The sequence below is a fragment of the Zeus faber genome, assembly GCF_960531495.2.
Source record: "Zeus faber genome assembly, chromosome: 4".
In the NCBI taxonomy this organism is placed as follows: domain Eukaryota; kingdom Metazoa; phylum Chordata; class Actinopteri; order Zeiformes; family Zeidae; genus Zeus; species Zeus faber.
This window is the reverse complement of record NC_137191.1, coordinates 37,307,015-37,326,652: the sequence shown is the minus strand read 5'-3', so window position 1 is coordinate 37,326,652 and position 19,638 is coordinate 37,307,015. Positions and strand designations below refer to the sequence as shown.

Sequence of the window (19,638 nt, the reverse complement as noted above, 5' to 3'; positions counted from 1 at the left end):
ACCACGGACCATAAACAGTGACCTGCGGTGGTGTCGCAGGAATATGACCTCACGGTGCCGCATTCGTGGGAACTCGGAATCGGCATTTCCCTTCCAGTCAACGCGTTCCTTTGCTTCTGTTCAGAAAAACATGGACGATGCAGTACATGTATGTTTGTTTGGCAGCGTTTTCCTTCTACAGTAAACTATAGAGTCGTTTATGCCCACGTTAGCGTGTTTCGTTATAGTTAAATGGCCGTTCCTTTGCACTTTCTCGAGCATAGGTGGGTTTTCCGAGTTTCAACCTCAAGGTGACGCAGCATGCGGCCGTGTGCATCTAATTTTAACAAATGCAAACAATACATATTGTAGAGAACAATAAATATTAATTTAAGCTGATGTCAGAAAACCACAACAGCGAACACAGAAAACGGACACTTTATCAGCGACTTGAATGAGATGCTCTATCGGTGAGAGCCGCCCGCTTCGCTGCTGCCCCCTGGAGGCCAAAGCCCTCCCTGCACCACGTGGAGCTGGTGCTCTGGAGCCACCGCCCTTCCATATAAACAATTATACAATTATACAATTATATGTAATTATATGTATAATTATATGTATAAAACATATGATTATTAATAATTATTATTATATATCATTTTTATTTACAATATGTGAGCTAAAAACAAAGTTAGGGAATTAAATGTAAAAAGTGATTAAAATAAATGAATTAAAATTAAGGAAAAACTGCATAAAAATTGTATATTATAATTTATAACATTTATTTTTAAATAATATTTTTTATTCCCATTTTCTCTTCTCTTCTGGGACTTCTTGTCTGTCAGGGACTTCCTGTCTGTCCGGGGACTTCGTGTCTCCCTGGGACTTCCTGTCTCCCTGGGACTTCCTGTCTCCCGGGACTTCCTGTCTGACTGAGGACTTCCTGTCTGTGCGGGACTTCCTGTCTGTCCGTGAAGTTCCTGTCTCCCTGGGACTTCCTGTCTTGCTGGGACTTCCTGTCTGTCCGGGGACTTCCTGTCTCCTTGTGACTTCCTGTCTCCCGGGACCTCCTGTCTGTCTGGGAATTTCTGTCTCCCCGGGACTTCCTGTCTGACCGAGGACTTCCTGTCTCCCCGGGACTTCCTGTATCCCTAGGACTTCCTGTCTGTCCGTGAAGTTCCTGTCTCCCTGGGACTTCCTGTCTTGCTGGGACTTCCTGTCTCCCCGGGACTTCCTGTCTGTCCGGGGACTTCCTGTCTCCTTGTGACTTCCTGTCTCCCGGGACCTCCTGTCTGTCTGGGAATTTCTGTCTCCCCGGGACTTCCTGTCTGACCGAGGACTTCCTGTCTCCCCGGGACTTCCTGTATCCCCAGGACTTCCTGTCTGTCCGTGAAGTTCCTGTCTCCCTGGGACTTCCTGTCTTGCTGGGACTTCCTGTCTCCCCGGGACTTCCTGTCTGTCCGGGGACTTCCTGTCTCCTTGTGACTTCCTGTCTCCCGGGACCTCCTGTCTGTCTGGGAATTTCTGTCTCCCCGGGACTTCCTGTCTGACCGAGGACTTCCTGTCTCCCCGGGACTTCCTGTATCCCTAGGACTTCCTGTCTGTCCGTGAAGTTCCTGTCTCCCTGGGACTTCCTGTCTTGCTGGGACTTCCTGTCTCCCCGGGACTTCCTGTCTGTCCGGGGACTTCCTGTCTCCTTGTGACTTCCTGTCTCCCGGGACCTCCTGTCTGTCCGGGGACTTCCTGTCTCCTTGTGACTTCCTGTCTCCCGGGACCTCCTGTCTGTCTGGGAATTTCTGTCTCCCCGGGACTTCCTGTCTGACCGAGGACTTCCTGTCTCCCCTGGACTTCCTGTATCCCTAGGACTTCCTGTCTGTCCGTGGAGTTCCTGTCTCCCCGGGACTTCCTGTATCCCTAGGACTTCCTGTCTGTCCGTGAAGTTCCTGTCTCCCTGGGACTTCCTGTCTTGCTGGGACTTCCTGTCTCCCGGGACCTCCTGTCTGTCTGGGAATTTCTGTCTCCCCGGGACTTCCTGTCTTCAGGGGACTTCCTGTCTTTCTGGGACTTCCTGTCTCCCCTCGACTTCCTGTCTGTCTGTGACTTCCTGTCTGACCGGGGACTTCCTGTCCCTTCAGCCTGATGAGCCGCAGCTGAGCCCGGGTCCTCATGGAGTCCAGGATGCAGAAGAACCTGAAGAAATACTTCGTGAACATGGACGAGTACCTGGCCAGCCTGGCCCTGTACCGCAAGATGCTTCCCCGGGACGCGTCGTGCCTCTTCCGGGCCGTGTCCGAGCAGGTGAGCCGGGGCAATTAGCGTCCAATTAGCCTCCAATTAGCAGGACCGAAAAACCAAGAAATACTTTGTTTGTAACGTTTTACTACTTAAACGGCATTATTCGTAATGTGTATTGTATTCATATTATATTGCTGTTTTTTGTGTGTTTTTCAGTATCGTTTTCAGAATCTTGCATTAAAATGTTTGAAGTGAAACGGTCATTGTTAAGGAGAACGGAGACGCTTTACCCCAAAACTCGCGTCGTTACTTTTCCTCAAACTCGCGTCGTTACCTTTCCCTCAAACTCGCGTCGTTACTTTTCCTCAAACTTGCTGTTCGTCATGTGCTGAAATGTCTTTTTGAAAATTAAAACGTTAAACGAAGCTTAAACGGCTCAGGTGGTGATGACGTCACCGGCAGCACGTGGGAGGTGTAGTACTCAGTGTCAGGGTGTTTGTACTTCATTAAGAGTATTTATACCCATACAGGGGGAAATAACTTTTATTTCGTTACTTTCCTGTGTGTGTGTGTGTGTGTGTGTGTGTGTGTGTGTGTGTGTCAAAATGTTTTTATCACATGCATGTATACATACGTTCATAAATATACATACGTTCATAAATATACATACGTTCATACATTCATGCATATACAAACGTTCATACATATACATATGTTCATACATTCATGCATATACATATGTTCAGATGGCCATCCATACGTTCATACATTCATGCATATACAAACGTTCATACATATACATATGTTCATACATTCATGCATATACATATGTTCAGATGGCCATCCATACGTTCATACATTCATGCATATACATACGTTCATACATATACATATGTTCATACATTCATGCATATACATATGTTCAGATGGCCATCCAAACGTTCATACATTCATGCATATACATACGTTCATACATACGCTCATACGTATATACATGCGTTCATACGTTCATACATATGTTCATACGTTTGTACATACCTTCATACATTTGTGCATACGTTCATACGTTTGTACATACGTTCATACATTCATACATACATACGTTCATATATTCATGCATATACATACGTTCATACATTCATGCATATACATACATTCATACGGTCATGCATACGTTCATACATACGTGTATACATACGTTCATACGGTCATGCATACGTTCATACATACGTGTATACATACGTTCATACGGCTGTTCATGCATACGTTCATACATATACATACGTTCATACATATGTTAATACATTCATGCATATACATACGTTCATACGGCCATCCATACGTTCATGCATTCATGCATATACATACGTTCATACAGCTCTCTAACAAGGAGCTGAACGGCAAAATTCACAACAGGTGTTTGATCCATGAATCCACCAATACATTTCCTGGTTCAATTAGAATTGATATTTAAACAGTCCTCTTCATCATGCTGTTCACATGTTGACATCATGAGACCAAGACCACACCAACAACTGATCAACAGCACCTCGCCTGGCGAGGCTTCAAACAGGATGTTGTCAGAGGGAAGTGGCCACTGAGCTTAGAGTGTCACAGAGTGTCATCAGCAGGTTGCAACAGAGATACAGAGACTGGAAGAGTCACAGAAAGGCATAGAAGTGGACGTGCTTTGGCCACATCCCACACTGATGAGCGCTTCATTGTGAACAGTGCCCTGCGCAACCGCATGATGATGCCACTCAACTCCAGGCACATTTAAGGGAGGTGAGAGGCACCAAAGTGTCACGTCAGACCATTCAAAACCGTTGACATCAGCGTGGTCTGCGTGCTAGACCACCTGCAAGGGCACCTGACCACACCACCAGGCACAGGCATCATGGTCTTGCAAGGGCCAGGCAGCGTTGACGAGGGACCAGGGTCCTCAGTGCTGTTCTCTGATGAAAGTCGATTCACCTTGAGCAGATATGATGGAGACGTCAAGGAGAGCGCTACGCATCAGCCACTGTTGTCACCAGACAAGCCTTTGGTGGTGGGGGTGGTACAGTGTGGGCAGGTGTGTCTGGTCAATACAGAACTGCCCTACACTTTGTGAATGGTACAGTGACAAGCCCATACTTCCTGAATGACATCATTCATCCAGTCATTGTGCCCCGGTGGAGGACCTGACTAGAAGAAGTCTTGAGGGAACATGTTGGAGGGGTTCGATGCCCAGGAGGCTGTGCAGATGTGGTACAGTCAGGGTAATGAGCTACAAGGCTCAGCTACAAGCATTGGCCTTCAGAGGTGCCACGCCCTCGTACGGTGGCTCAGAGGGATGTTCTCTAGAGGGAGGGGAAGGAGAGGCATGAGAGGGAGTTCCTGCTCGACCTGTTTCTTCTTGTGGTTGTTAATGACAGTAATGTACTGACCACACAACTTGTTCATTTATTATTTGGTGTCTGTTTGAAAAAGCACTATTTAACTTAATGATTGTTTTTCTTTTAAAGTGCTACTTCACTTTGTCATTTATTTATTTTTTCCTTTCAAATAAAATGGCACATTGTAATTTATGTAAATTGTCTATTACCAAAGCATTTATCAATAATACAGTAAAGATGGGAAAATATAAATGTGTTGCATTGCCTGTCGATTTCAGTGGTGCTCCTAAATGTTGTGCTGGTGCTCCTAAGGTTTTGTTTTGGAGCACCAGTACTACTCTGTGATTTGGCATAAAGGTTCACTGTGTCTCCAGAGAAAACTGTTTGTCATTGAATGAAACCAAAAAGAAACACTGCATCACAAGGTAGTCAGCTGGAACATTTCCCTGGGTCTTGAGGTGGTCTGACTCCATCGCTCTGCTTCCTGGTCAAGCACCTTCCAAGGCTCGGTGTGTTCGCATCGTCCTGCTGGGAAAATGTACTACTACACTAACCTAAATAACCCGTCCCTCCAGTTGTACTACTACACTGACCTAAATAACCCGTCCCTCCAGCTGTACTACTACATTAACCCAAATAACCCGTCCCTCCAGCTGTACTACTATACTAACCTAAATAACCCGTCCCTCCAGCTGTAGTACTACATTAACCCAAATAACCCATCCCTCCAGCTGTACTACTACATTAACCCAAATAACCCGTCCCCCCAGCTGTACTACTATACTAACCTAAATAACCCGTCCCTCCAGCTGTACTACTACATTAACCCAAATAACCCATCCCTCCAGCTCTACTACTACATTAACCCAAATAACCTGTCCCTCCAACTGTACTACTACATTAACCCAAATAACCCCTCTCCTGCTGTACTACTACACTAACCTAAATAACCCGTCCCTCCAGTTGTACTACTACACTGACCTAAATAACCCGTCCCTCCAGCTGTACTACTACATTAACCCAAATAACCCGTCCCTCCAGCTGTACTACTATACTAACCTAAATAACCCGTCCCTCCAGCTGTAGTACTACATTAACCCAAATAACCCATCCCTCCAGCTGTACTACTACATTAACCCAAATAACCCGTCCCTCCAGCTGTACTACTATACTAACCTAAATAACCCGTCCCTCCAGCTGTACTACTACATTAACCCAAATAACCCATCCCTCCAGCTCTACTACTACATTAACCCAAATAACCTGTCCCTCCAACTGTACTACTACATTAACCCAAATAACCCCTCTCCTGCTGTACTACTACACTAACCTAAATAACCCCTCTCTCCTGCTGTACTACTACACTAACCTAAATAACCCGTCCCTCCAGCTGTACTACTACACTAACCTAAATAACCCGTCCCTCCAGCTGTACTACTCGCAGCGGTTCCACCAGAGGATCCGCTTGGACTGCGCTGACTTCATGAGGGCCAACAGATGCAACTTTGAGCCGGTGAGGTCACAACGTGCACTGATGAGGATCAATAATGTTCATTGTTTGTTTTGCCACCTTTATACAGGTTTGTATGAACTGTTTCCTGTTTCAGTTTGTCCAAGGTTCCTTTGAGAAATACCTGGAACGTTTGGAGGACCCAAAGGTATTCTGCACTAATACAACTACACGTAGAAAGTGATGTATCCAAGAATAACTACCCATATTGACGGGGCCCCGGGCCGTAGCGGCGGGTACTGATCTCCTGTTCAGCTCAGTCGGTGTTTACATTTTCAGCTTTGTCAGGAGGCTTTGAGAGTCACAACTTCTGCCTGCTTCTATCGGGTTCTGTTGTGAGGCAACTTTACTCAACCCTCATGTTGAGTCTGTTTAGCAGGTTGCTCAGTACAGATTACTAATATGAATATAATGTTATTAATATGTATATTTGTGTTTCAGGAGACGGCAGGTCAGGTGGAGATCAAAGCTCTGTCCCTGCTCTACAAGTAAGAAGCTTCTGGAATAAAACTTAAAGCAACTGATGAGGAGGTTTGAAACTCACTGTTTGTTTGGCACACAGGCGCTGTTTCCTGATCTATCGCTTTCCAGGCAAAGCAGCGACCGTGATCACAGGGGACGACTTCATCGACAAGGTACAACATCCCTAAAACTAGAACCAGACACTTTTTTTACTAGTCCACGTGTCTATTTATCCATGAGTTGTTTTTTAAGATTCTGATGTAGACCTATCGGCTTAAAATAATGCACTAGGTGTATATGTTATATGGCTTCATTCACCACAAGTTGTATCTTGATGTAAGGTAATTTTCCCAAATAGGCCTTTTAGTTTTCCAATCAGACTTGGATTTTCTTTCTCCGCTTCGCTGTCCTTACAGCACCACACAGCCTACACAAACGTTTATTTAACAGCTTTGTATCATTCAAAGCAATCACCTGTTACCATTGAAATAATCAAATGAGTTGTTTTAATGTGACGCTTAAAAATGAAACAGTTTTGCTGAATCAACGATGCCTTTCTTCACCTGCATTTGCGAATGTTGGCTAAAAATAAATGAATCATGATTCATTAGATATTCATCTGTGAGTCACTAGAGAACTGCGTGTTTTACCCACACGTGATGGCAGTCTGACATAGCAAGATGATGACAAAGCGGCATCCGAAACCCCACCACCAACCATGGAAACACGGATTTCCACTTTAACTTCCTGTTTCCTTCCTGTGTCGCAGGTGATCCTGTGCTGCTCCAACAACGGGCATTATGACATTGTTTACCCTCGACATTATCCTGCGTCTGCAGCGCTCTGCCAGTGTGAGTGGCCACTCCCGTCACGTCAGATGTTAGTCACATTACAGCCAGTGGGATGGGAGACCGTGGGCTCAGATTAAATCACAATGTGGAAAATCCAGATTTTCAGGTTACAATCGAATACAATATTATGGTAATATTCATACTGTGTAGTGATCTGTGAGTACTATTCAGAGTGTAGTCCAGTATCTGTACTGTGTGTACTCCAGCGCTGTTGTACGAGGTGCTGTACTGCCGGGTTCTGGGCGTGGACGAGGCCGACCTGTTGCCGGCGCTGGAAGCCTTCCGGGTCGGAGGTCGTCGTTATAGAAACAGCTTATCGGCGTGCAGCGACGGCGACGTCGGCTACGATACCCCCGAGGACCGCGCCCCCAGGTGCTGACTTCCTGTTCCAGTGAATTCATTGTACAGAGGAGATGAATGAGTATGACATGTATTTTCGAGCTGTGCCTGCCGGGCGAGGTCACATGACCTCCAGTGCATGCTGGGACTTTTCCACTACAATGCCCTCGGATGCGTCTGATGGTTCGCAGGAAACCTCAGATTGGCCGTTGTGTGATGACATTTGTTTCCGCTCCAGGGAGGAGTGGGAAGGGGGCGGAGCTTCTGAGGACAAGCACAGGGTGGAGGATGGCAAGGTGGGGCTTGAAACTGCTGTCCGTCGGTCCAACACTCACAATGAGATAATAGAGTTTAATTCGGAAACCTCCCCCCAGGCCTCAGACCCCGCCCACCCCCTCCGTCTGGTGCTGCCCTACAAGGTGCTCAAGTCTCTGGACGCAGAACTTTACAGGAACCTGGAGTTCGACGTTTGGCACGACACACGCAAAGGTCAGTGACTTGGTCAGTTTAGTACTACGCAGTACTGTGTAATACTATGCAATGCAGTACTCTTTAGTACTGTGTACTAGTATTGGTATTCTGTGTGTACAGAGATGCAGAAGACAGACTACATGGTGTTTGCAGGAAGACAGTACTTCCTGGGAGACAAGTGTCAGGTGGGACTTCCTCTGGTGGGGGTGGGGGTGGGGGTGGTGGTACTTTTCAAAGTACTTAGTGTGTGTGTCCGGTGTCAGGTGCGTCTGGAGCCCAAAGGGAAGTACTACAACGCCTTCATCCAGGAAGTAGGAACACACTCCTCTGCTGTGACCGTGTTCATAGAGGAGCTGGGGGAGAAGTAACACACACTCTGAACACCATGAGACATGTGTTGCTGTCAATAAAGTTTCTCACGTTGTGTGTGTGTGTGTGTGTGTGTGTGTGTGTGTGTGTGTGTGTGTGTGTGTGTGTGTGTGTGTGTGTGTGTGTGTGTGTGTGTGTGTGTGTGTGTGTGTGTGTGTGTGTGTGTGTGTGTGTGTGTGTGTGTGTGTAGACACCTGGTTCCTCTGTCCAACCTGAAGCCTGTGAACCCGGTTCCAGCGTGGAACGTGGCTCAGAGCCGCAAGGCGGAGCTGGGTGAGAAACACTAACACACTTTATTGAGGAACTACTGGTCTGACACACACCGCTGCAGCTCCATGCGTCAAATTCAAAGTTCTTAAATGGTATGAACTCAGAACAAAATCAGTGTCTAAAAGTGAATAAAGTATATAAAACATGAAAATAGAATCAGTATCACAATCTCTCTGGCCCCTTCTCTCTCTCATCCAGAGGGGGAAACTCGGACTCAGCGTCACCACCGCCATCGTTACTTCAAGAAGTCTCGAGGAGGGAAGGGGGCGGAGCTGCTGCTGATGACGTCATCCTACGGGGGGCGCCCTCCACCCCAGGGCGCCCTGCCCCCCCGTTTCCAGCCGGCCGGCCCCGCCCGTCCGGGCCTCCACCCCTCGGCCGTGACCTACGACCCCTACGCTGCCGCTACCAGACCCCCCCGCTACGGGGCCGCAAGGTCAGACTGACTAGGACTCACTGCAGCTAGAGATCAGCCAACGAGAGGGAAGAGGATTCTTTATTTTTGTAGAAGTTTCTTTGTGTATCACACGGCACACACACCACAACACATGCACTCATGTGGCGACAGCGACCAACACGCGTTTCAAACGGTGAAACTCATTCTCTGCTTTAGATCGTCCAAACTGATTGGCTTCTGGTTAATACTTGCCGAGTGCAGAAATGCATCAATCTGCAGAATGTATTATCAAAATGATCCACACGGCACTGATTCAAATTGTGCGTGGAGGGAATAACTGTCACCGGACATTACGACCGCAGAGATTGAAAAATGTGGGACTTGGACAGATTTTTTCCCGGTCAAAAACCACCAATTACCTTTAATAACAAACGCTGGTACCGCTATTAACATAATTGGTTTGGGCGCTGATGTGTCATCTTCAAAGCATTGCCATACCTTCAGCACAAATTGAGTAAAATTTATAGGCCTAAGAACACAAGGCAGAAATTCAACCTAGAGAAGCTGAAAGACCTGAGCACAGCAGAAGACTTTCAAACCACCATAGGACTCAAGTTCGCACCACTGCTTGCACTGAAACAAAATGCCGAAACAATGACAAACTGTTTTAATGAAGTCATCACAGATGCAGCTAATGAAATACTGGGAAAATAAAAACACAATCCTGGTCACTGAAGAGATTTTAGAACTTTGTGACAGTAGAAGAAACTTGAAGACTGTCAGACACAATTCAGGGGCTGATGAGTACAGAAGGGTCAGCAAAGAGATAAGGAAGAAGATGAGTAAAGCTAAGGAAGAATGGATGGAGGAAAAATGCACAGAGGTAGAGGACTGCCTGAACAAGAACAGCAGGCAAGTATTCCATATAGTGAAGGCCCTCGCATAACAAACGCAAAAGAGTAAATACAATATAAGATAAAGACAGAAAATGTCTAACAGAAGAAAAAGGTATCATACGTAGATGGACAGAATATTGCTCTGACCTCTACAACTACAAAACTCATCGAGGCCCCAGCATACCATATCAGGAATAAACTAATGACAATAACTACCCAATCATGCAGGAAGTAGACAGCCATCAAGTCTCTAAACAGAAAGGCAGCAGGAGCTGACAACATACCTGCGGAGCTTATCAAGCATGGAGGAGATTCAGCAGTCAAAATCCTCACCAGAGTCTGCAACAAGATCTGGCAGACAGGAGAGTGGCCAACATCATGAACTCAATCTCTGATCATAACGCTACCCAAAAAAGGTAATCTACAGCTATGCCAGGAATATAGAACAATTACCGTATTTTCACGACCATAAGGCGCACCGTACTAAAAGGCGCAGTCTCAGTTATGTGTGCCATTACTGTATTTAACACACACATAAGGCGCACCGGATTATAGGGCGCGGGTTTTATATACCGGTACATATCCTCTACTACGTTTAAATACCTCTACTGCGTATTTAAAAATAGAGCGGGAGCAAAACTGAGTATGTTTGTGCTTTATTCATGTATTTATTACAAAGTATTAATCAAACCCATCGAAGTCATCATCCTCTGTTTCTGAATTAAACAGCTGCGCTAAATCAGACATGCCAGTTTCCCCTTCTTCGCTGTCAGAGTCACTTTCCGTGCCGTGCGGCTCCTCGGAAATGATGCCGGCTTTTGCGAAAGCTCGAACAACAGTGCCAGCAGACACGTTAGCCCAAGCATCTACAATCCATCCGCAAACTGTGGCGTAACTTTCCCGGTGCTGCCTTCCACTTTTCGTGAAACTGGTCTCTGTCGGTCATCCATCGCTCCCACGCCGCTCGCAGCCTTACTTTGAACGGCCGGTTCACACCGATGTGGAGCGGTTGAAGTTCCTTTGTCAGACCTCCCGGAATAACAGCAAGCACAGCGTTCATTTGTTTCACCTTGTTTTTCACATCGGCTGTGAGATGGGCACGCATGGAGTCACAGATTAACAGCGATGGTGATGCGTGGAAAAAAACCACCTGGTCTCCTTACATACACCTCCCTCAGCCACTCTTTCATCATCTCCTCATCCATCCAGCCCTTTTCATTTGCCTTAATAACGACTCCAGCTGGAAAAGTCTCTTTAGGCAAAGTCTTTCTCTTAAAAATCACCATAGGCGGCAGTTTCTGTCCATTTGCGTGGCAGCCAAGCACAACAGTAAACGACGCCTTTTCATACCCCGTTGTGCGTATCGCTACCGTGCTGGTCCCCTTCTTCTCCACCGTGTGATTCACCGGGATGTCGAAAGTGAGCGGCACCTCGTCCATGTTGGTGATGTGGCTTGGCTGGATGCGTTTGTCGGCGATGTGTTTGCTGCAGTAGGAGTGGAAGCTCGCCAGCTTTTCATTATAATCCGCCGGACGTTGCTGCGCTACTGTAGTCCTGGTCCGGATGGAACAATGGCACCGTTTCATAAAACGAAAGCACCACGACGGACCTCCTTGAAAATGTTCAATTTTCATTTCTTCCGCTAGCGTTACTGCTTTTAGTCGAACAGTGATCGTCGAAACGCTCGCCCCACTCGTTCTTTGCTCGATGATCCACCGCTCGAGTCTTTCCTCCAACTCGCGCCACCTCGCCTTATGTCCGCGGAAACTCAGCTGCGTCTTCTTCACCTGTCGGAGTTCGTTTTCCATCTTCCTCCACTTGCGAACCATCGATTCATTAATCTTGAATTCTCTCGCGGCTGCTCGATTTCCATGTTCCTCTGCGTAGCTGATAGCCTTCAGTTTAAACTGTGCTTCATAGGCGTGTCTCTTTGCCATTTTAAGGGTTGTTAAGACAACATTGTTCTGCATAAAGCACATACCTGTTCTTTTATACACAATCCACGCCCACACTTCCCCCTTTAACGTTCTCATGGTGGTCTCAACAACGTCCGCAGTAACAACACACATAGGGCGCACCGCACTATAGGGCGTGCCGCACATTTTGAGGAAAAAAAAAAGACGTTTATATGCGCCTTTATAGTCGCGAAAATACGGTAGCCTATCAGCCACGCCAGCGAAGTGATGCTGGAAGTCATTCTCAACGGACTAAAACCACAGGCGTAGGAGATCATAGCAGAAGAACAGTCTGGCTTCCGCACTTGGCGAAGCACAACAGAACAGATTTTCAATCTCAATCGTGTTCTGTGTGAAAAATACAAACCGCACCAACAAGACATCTTCCCCTTATTTGTTGATTTCCAGAAGGCGTTTGACAGTCTGGCATGACGCTCTTTGGGCCACCATGAGGAAATATAATAGGCAAAAAACTAACGCAGACCATCCAACAGCTAAATGCCAAAACCACCAGTGCCGTCCTACAGCAGGGCCAAGTTGGCCAGTGGTTCCGTAGCCCTGTCGGCCTCCCTTAGGGATGTCTCCTGTCACAGACACTGTTCAACATATGCAGTACCTTGAACGCATGACTTCTTATGACAGAAGTCCTGGAAGACCACCAAAGGACTGTCAATATAGGAGGGATGTACCATCAGCATCCTCCGATTTGCCGATGACATCGACGGCTTAGCATGGAGCGAGAGAGCTGGCGAGCCTTGTGAATAGAATGGACACAGCATCATCCATATCTGGATGATGCTGTGTCCATATGAAAATTAGCGCAGAGAGAACTGAAATCGTGACCAACTCCATCCAAACCATTGACATGAACATCACAGTAAATGGGAATAAACTTGAAGACGTCAACCAGTTCAAGTGTCTTGGAGCTACTATCAAAGAAGGCGGCTCAAGGTCTGAAGTCCTTGCAAGGGCAGCGCAAACAGCAGCAGCACTTACCAAACTAAAACACATATGGAGAGATAAGAACACCAGCCTCCGGACCGAACTGAAACTACTGCGTTCTTTAGTCTTGTCCATCTTTCTGTACACATGTGAATCATGGACTTTGACAGCAGACCTTCAGAGAAGGCTACAGGCGCTTGAAATTAGATGTTTCCGCAGAATACTGGGCATCACATATGGACCACATTACCAACGCAGAGGTCCAAAGATAGATTACAGCAGCAATAGGCCAATGTGGAGAGTTACTGACCACTGTAAGGAGAAGGAAGATTCAATGGTATGGTCATATTACCAGAGGCAGTGGTCTCCCAAAGATAATATTCCAGGGAACAGTAAGCCGTAGAAGAAAGCGAGGCAGACAGAAAAATAAATGGGCACACAACACAGAATGGACAGGAAAGAACTTTGCCACAACCCAGACCCTTGCCCGGGACAGACGTGGAGAGGACAGTAGCCAGCTCCATCCTGCAGCGCCCCTACGACCGATAGGGTTAGGGGAGATGAGGTGTGTGTGTGTGTCATCTAAGTCACATAGGAATTATGGTCACGGTTGGTAGTAAATTGACAACAATTTGAGTCATGACTCAAATAAAACCACAAATTAAATTATTTTTGAAATGCGTTGCATGGGTAGTTGGTTTATTTGGACGCTCACGTTACAGCGTGCAGATGTACGTGTAAATCGCCTCCAAATGTAAGCTGGGTAACACCTGCTGCGTCAACAACTGCCATAAGAATCCATTCGTCATCATCAATGATTTGTCAACAGTTTGACTCTTCTGCCACCATTGTACTGTAGTTTTCAAAGAAGCTTTACATAAAAATATTTCCGGCGAGGGGTTCTTTGAGGTGTCGTCATGACAACGGGTTGCACCTAGATCACCGTTTTGACGCTCTGGAGGCAGGAAGGCAGCGCTGTGGTCATCTGGACAACCAGAGAACCTGTTATGGAGGCTGAGGGCGAACAGTCTGGTCCTGCAGAACCAGAGGAACGTGACTAGAGCTGTAGTCAAACACACAGGAAGTTACAAACGCAACAAATTAGCAGCAAACAGGCTTCCACACCAGAGGCTGATGGGTAACAGGGTCAGCTGGGCTGAGGACACCTGGTGGACAGGTGAGGAACTGCAGGTGGAGGGAGGAGGTCAGAACCGTGACAGTACTGGTACACAGGATGTGGTCAATAATGGTACACAGGAAGTACTCTGGGTACTGGTACTAAGGTGTGTGTGTGTGTGTGTGTGTGTGTGTGTGTGTGTGTGTGTGTGTGTGTGTGTGTGTGTGTGTGTGTGTGTGTGTGTGTGTGTGTGTGTGTGTGTGTGTGTGTGTGTGTGTGTGTGTGTGTGTGTGTGTGTGTGTGTGTGTTTGCGCCAGAAGCTCCACCCGCTTCCTGAACCGGCACCTGATTGGCCCACAGCTGACCTACTACCACCCTGGGAGACGCTATTACCATGGTTATGACAACTACACTTTCCGCTCACGGTGTGTTTTAGTCTATGTTGTGTGAATTGATGTTATTGAAGTGATTTCTGATCATTGTCATAAAATGTTACTTGTGCAGGCGCAGCCGGCGACCACTAGTGGGCGGCGTCAATAAGGAGTTTGGTTTCTCAGAGGCTGGCGACGAGGACCCGCAGGACTTGGACGGGGCCGTGGCCTACTACCAGCTGGATGAGGGTGGAGACGCCCTCTTCCCCCCCCTGCAGGTGGGCGGTGGTACAGGACACTGACCAGCTAACCCAGTTAGATAGTAACACCCCCCCCCCCCTTCTCTGGTAGAGCCAGGCTCCGCCCCCTGCCATGATGGCCGCCCCCCTGCCGCCCTCTAGCTCGTCCTATTGGGTGCAGCGAGGCCCCCTCCCTCCTCCTCCCCCCGCCACGCCCCGGGTGACTTCATCAGATGAGGACCAGGAGGACGGGAGCACTGTGGAGGACCAGGGTGAGACACTGCCTCATACAGCTCACTGCAGGGCGGAGCAATCGACTTCATTCCCTGTTTGTCCTCCCTCCTCAGCTGAGTACACTGAAGAGTATATCTACGCATCTCAGGGTGAGTGAACTGCTCTGCTCAAGCTTTACAGATCTGAGTCTTCAGGACTGGGGGAGACTTGGTCTTGCTCTGGAATCCAAATGTGAGGATAACTCTGTAGCCCCCTGGATGACGCACAACGTCTGTTTTAGAGTCTGGATTCCAGAGTCCAGTGGTGTTTGCAGCCTCAGAGTCTTCAGCTAACCTGGTAAAAACCTGCCGCTGCAACTGGTAAAACCCCACCCCCCCAGCTGGGAGGGGGGGTTTAAAAAAAAAAATAATAAAAAAAACACTTCAATGTTTTCCTCCAGGAAGGAAATCCAACAGACTCCCCCCCGGAGAGCATCAGCAAGTACAACTACACACCTCAGGTACACGCAGTACAACTACACACGTCGGGTACATGCAAGTGCGACTGAAGCTAGATTTTGTAATGTTTATGAAACTGACAATACTGTCCAGGTGGTGAAGTCGGCCGTCATCTCTTCTCCTTCATCTTCATCCTCCTCTTCCTCATCTCGCCCCCCGCCCCCCACAGCACACAGCCAGCCACGCACAGGTACACACACACAGGTTCACACACACTCAGGTGCACACGCGAGCACTCACAGGCGCACACCCACTCACAGGTGTACGTACGCACACACACACACACACAGGTTCACACTCACAGGTGTACACACAAGAGCACTCACAGGTACACACGTACGTACACATTCACAGGTCCACGTATGTACGCACACTCACAGGTTCACTCACAGGTACACACACGTGCGTACACGCACTCACAGGTACACGTGCGTACACGCACTCACAGGTACACACACGTGCGTACACGCACTCACAGGTACACGCACAGGTACACACACAAATCTGTGGTGTCTGTTTTAGTTGCCATGGCGATGCCCCCAGCCTCTCCGTGGTTGGTCAACGAGCTGGGCGAGCCACTCAGTGCTGTGGTGGCTCCGCCGCCTTACTCTTACGACCCCAGCGGCAGTGACCTGCCTCGAGGTCAGAGCATGAGGTCACTTCCTGTCAACACACTGAGCTGATGGGATTTGTCCTAGTATTTACTCCCTCTCTTTTCCCCCCCAGATTGCAGAGTACTGCAGTATTACTTTAATTTGGGTGTTCAGGTGAGTGTTGATCTTTCTACTTCCTGTCTGATGCTGAGTGGTTTGGTTTATGTTGTGGTTGCCATGGCGTTCCAGTGGTACCACCAGAGCTGCTGGCAGCAGGCCTACCCCCCCACCTCCCCTCCTGACGGACCGTACCACTACCAGACCTACCTGAGCCCCGCCCCCCACCAGGAGCCCCCCCAGCATGGTGAGTCAGGTCAAAACAGCGTCTAGAGGTGGTTTTGCTGTTCAGGAGGAGGGACTTCCAGTGCCATTAGCCACAGCCAGCTGTGTATAGTGGGCGTGGTCTAATCAGGAACTCTTAGCATTACCTTGACGTAAAAGACAGTGGTCGTTTCTCAATACCAAGTACGCAAAGTCTGGACTTGTGGACTTGGTAGTTGAGACTTGGTAGTTGAGACTTGGTAGACTGGGAAGTACAGAGTCCCTGGGACGGGAGGACGCAGGATGGTCATTCTGCCAAATGCATTGTGGGATACTTGTCTGTCCCAAGTCCACACAAATCACCACCCATGCATCCTCCATAAAATGGGCGGAGCAAGTCCACATCCAGGCATTTGGACTGGACTTGCCTTGATGCATACTTTGAATTGGAACAGTACTTGGGCTGCGACTGATGACGTTTCGCAAGTACAGACAAGAACGCAGATTGAGAAAGGCCTCCTGACCGAAAAGTAAGGGAGTGCTTCCTGTCCTGGGGACTTCCTGGCAGAGGGAACCAGGATTTTAGGGGCGGAGGGAGCAGATTATATCATTAAGGTCATTGGTCAGTTGTCACATACGCGTCAATGCTCGAAGGTGACAGACCAGATGGCCCAGAATGCACTTCACCACCACCACGCAGCTCGTTCTCTTTCAAAACCAGCTAGAATTTTCCAGACCGTGGTGTTGGCCTGCCAGTTGACTAACGTGTGGTTGTGGTCCCAGCGGGTCCTGGTGGCCCCCAGCACGGTCCAGTCTACCCAGAGTCCAGCAGAGCTCCAGGGGACGGACAGACAGACGGACACAGCGGTCAGTACACGTCTCTCCACCTCTGACCGCTCCTGTCCAGTTTCATCACAACGGCACCAAGTTGATCACGTTTCATTTTTATAACTTCATTCAACAGTAGCTAGTGAGGCCACGTAGAAACTACAATGGAAGACTTGTCCAGTTAAACATTATTACAGTTTGTGGATTGTTTATATTAAAATAGTTGTTACAGTAAGTGGTTTATTCATATGTAGTTAACTACGTTGCTGTGACTGTTTTTCTTGGAAGCGGTTAAACTAGACATACTAGGTATGAAAGTGTACGCACTAGTTAGTATCTGGAGTAGTATGTGGACGCAGTAGGTAGTTATGAATCTGGACGCAGTAGGTAGTATGTGGATGCAGTATCTAGACACAGTAGTAATGAATCTAGATGCAGTAGGTGGTATCTGGATGAAGTATGTGGACGCAGTAGGTAGTGTCTGGATGAAGTATGTGGACGCAGTAGTTATGAATCTCGACGCAGTAGGTAGTATGTGGACGCAGTAGTAATGAATCTGGATGCAGTAGGTAGTATCTGGATGAAGTATATGGACGTAGTAGTTATGAATCTGGATGCAGTAGGTAGTATGTGGACGCAGTAGTAATGAATCTGGACGCAGTGGGTAGTATCTGGATGAAGTATGTGGACGCAGTGGGTAGTATCTGGATGAAGTATGTGGACGCAGTGGGTAGACCGCCTACAACATGGCCGAGTTGCTCGGAGAAGTTTCCACTTCACAGCAACAGAACTCAGGACTAGGTGGGTGTAGCGGGACAGGAAGTGACAGGTTGAAAGGTCACTGAGCTCTTCAGTTGTACCCGTGTTTGGATCTGATCGACCACACCTAGTAACTAGATAATACAGGCGAGGTAGTGCACTAGTCATCAATATTCAAAGCAATAAGTCTTCTCTTGACTAAGTAGTGTGTGATAAGCAGGATGCTCCTAAAGTTATTCTTTTACTTGTAAATCTTAAATTCTGACCTTCTGCTTTGGATAGGCCCCACCTTCTCTCTGGATGGCCACGCCCCCACCAGTCATGTGACCTCAGCCCCTCCCCCAGCTCTCCTCTACCAAGAACAGCCCCTTCCCTACGAGGCTCCGCCCTCCTACCTGCCTGTGACCGCCGTTGCCCCGCCCCCTTCAGCCCCTTACCACCACCACCACCACTACTTCTCTGGACACTGGGGGGCGCTGCAGCCCAGCCCTGCCCCCCGTCTCTACTGCCCCGCCCCTAACTCCTCCCACCTGGTTGGCTACGTCACTGGGCCGCCCCCCCACCACTCTGCACACTTCATACCACCTAGCATGTAGCATGCTGCTCAACCTTCCTGTGAGGTTTTAAACGCTGTTTTGGAGACATTTGTCATACGTTCAGTCACAGTAAGCGCGTCAAGTTTGTACAGTGAAAGGGAAAAGGGAAGTTTATTTGAGTTTAAATTTGAAACCGTTGAGGTTGTTTCCTGTGATGTGAAATTCCAGGAAAGATTTTGAGTTTGTCGTTTCTCTGCTGCGTTCTGGCCTTGGTGCTAGCAGGTTGGAGGGAAACGACGCCATGTTTAAGAAGTTAAAAACCTGTTAAGGAAACCTGTCACGCCCCCTTGGCGTCCGATCTACCTCAAAGCAGGAAGTTCAGTTCCTGTCCCAACAGGAAGTGCAGTCCAACTGTTTCCCTTCTGCTTGTGTTCACTCTGTTTCTGTACCTTTTCTCACTTTTGGGTCAAATAAAGTTCTGCTTCACGACTCTGGTTCCGTACTCACTGCTCCGTGTGGAACCAGGAGGAACCGGACCTGCACAGAGGTAGCACGCCCCCCGCCTCCCCTGATCCAGAGCGGGTTCTGCCCACCTTCACTGACTGCTGCTCTTGGGCATGGCATTGGCCCCTGTGCTGACAACCATTAGGAAGGTTTCCTGTTCTACTACTTTCTTCCACTGAGAGAAGGCTGGTTGGGAAAGGGGGCGTGGCAGGTGACTGACTCCTCCCTAAGAATCAAAGTATATAACAAGGTCAATAATGAAATGTACACACAGAAAGGAACATCCGCTAACTTCATTTTCCTGTGTTTTACACGCACACGTTAAAGCTAAAATCCAAAAGCATTAAAATATAATTTTGGGGACTCTCAGTAGTTCCCTCTTGCAGCCCAGGCCGGGGGCATGCACACTGCTGGAGACTGGACACCAGCTACCACCACCTCTGGTGGTACCGGGGTGAAAGCTGGCTGGGTTGTGGTGCATTGTGTGGACAGGCCGTGTGCGTCTTCCCTGTTCTGCTGATGTTGGGACCATAATTGGTCCAATGAGATTGTCACAGTGGCAGCAGGCTGAGCAAGGAGCTCCAGGCC

The 19,638-nt window shown here is 48.1% G+C and overlaps 1 protein-coding gene across 1 annotated transcript; it reads left to right on the top strand.

Annotated features, from left to right (window-relative positions):
- Positions 1 to 2,154: 2,154 nt before the first annotated feature.
- alg13 (ALG13 UDP-N-acetylglucosaminyltransferase subunit) lies at positions 2,155 to 18,606 on the top strand (the record flags this gene model as incomplete). The annotated part of the gene is made up of 22 exons (XM_079999599.1): positions 2,155 to 2,274; positions 6,019 to 6,102; positions 6,197 to 6,247; positions 6,541 to 6,587; positions 6,662 to 6,734; positions 7,331 to 7,412; positions 7,619 to 7,784; positions 7,990 to 8,047; positions 8,126 to 8,240; positions 8,343 to 8,407; positions 8,486 to 8,586; positions 8,782 to 8,864; positions 9,060 to 9,297; positions 14,486 to 14,593; positions 14,673 to 14,817; positions 14,891 to 15,050; positions 15,126 to 15,161; positions 16,032 to 16,151; positions 16,236 to 16,276; positions 16,352 to 16,466; positions 17,207 to 17,290; positions 18,293 to 18,606. The coding sequence occupies 22 exons, from the start codon at positions 2,155 to 2,157 to the stop codon at positions 18,604 to 18,606; spliced, it is 2,406 nt and encodes an 801-aa protein (XP_079855725.1).
- Between the last annotated feature and the right edge of the window lie 1,032 nt (positions 18,607 to 19,638).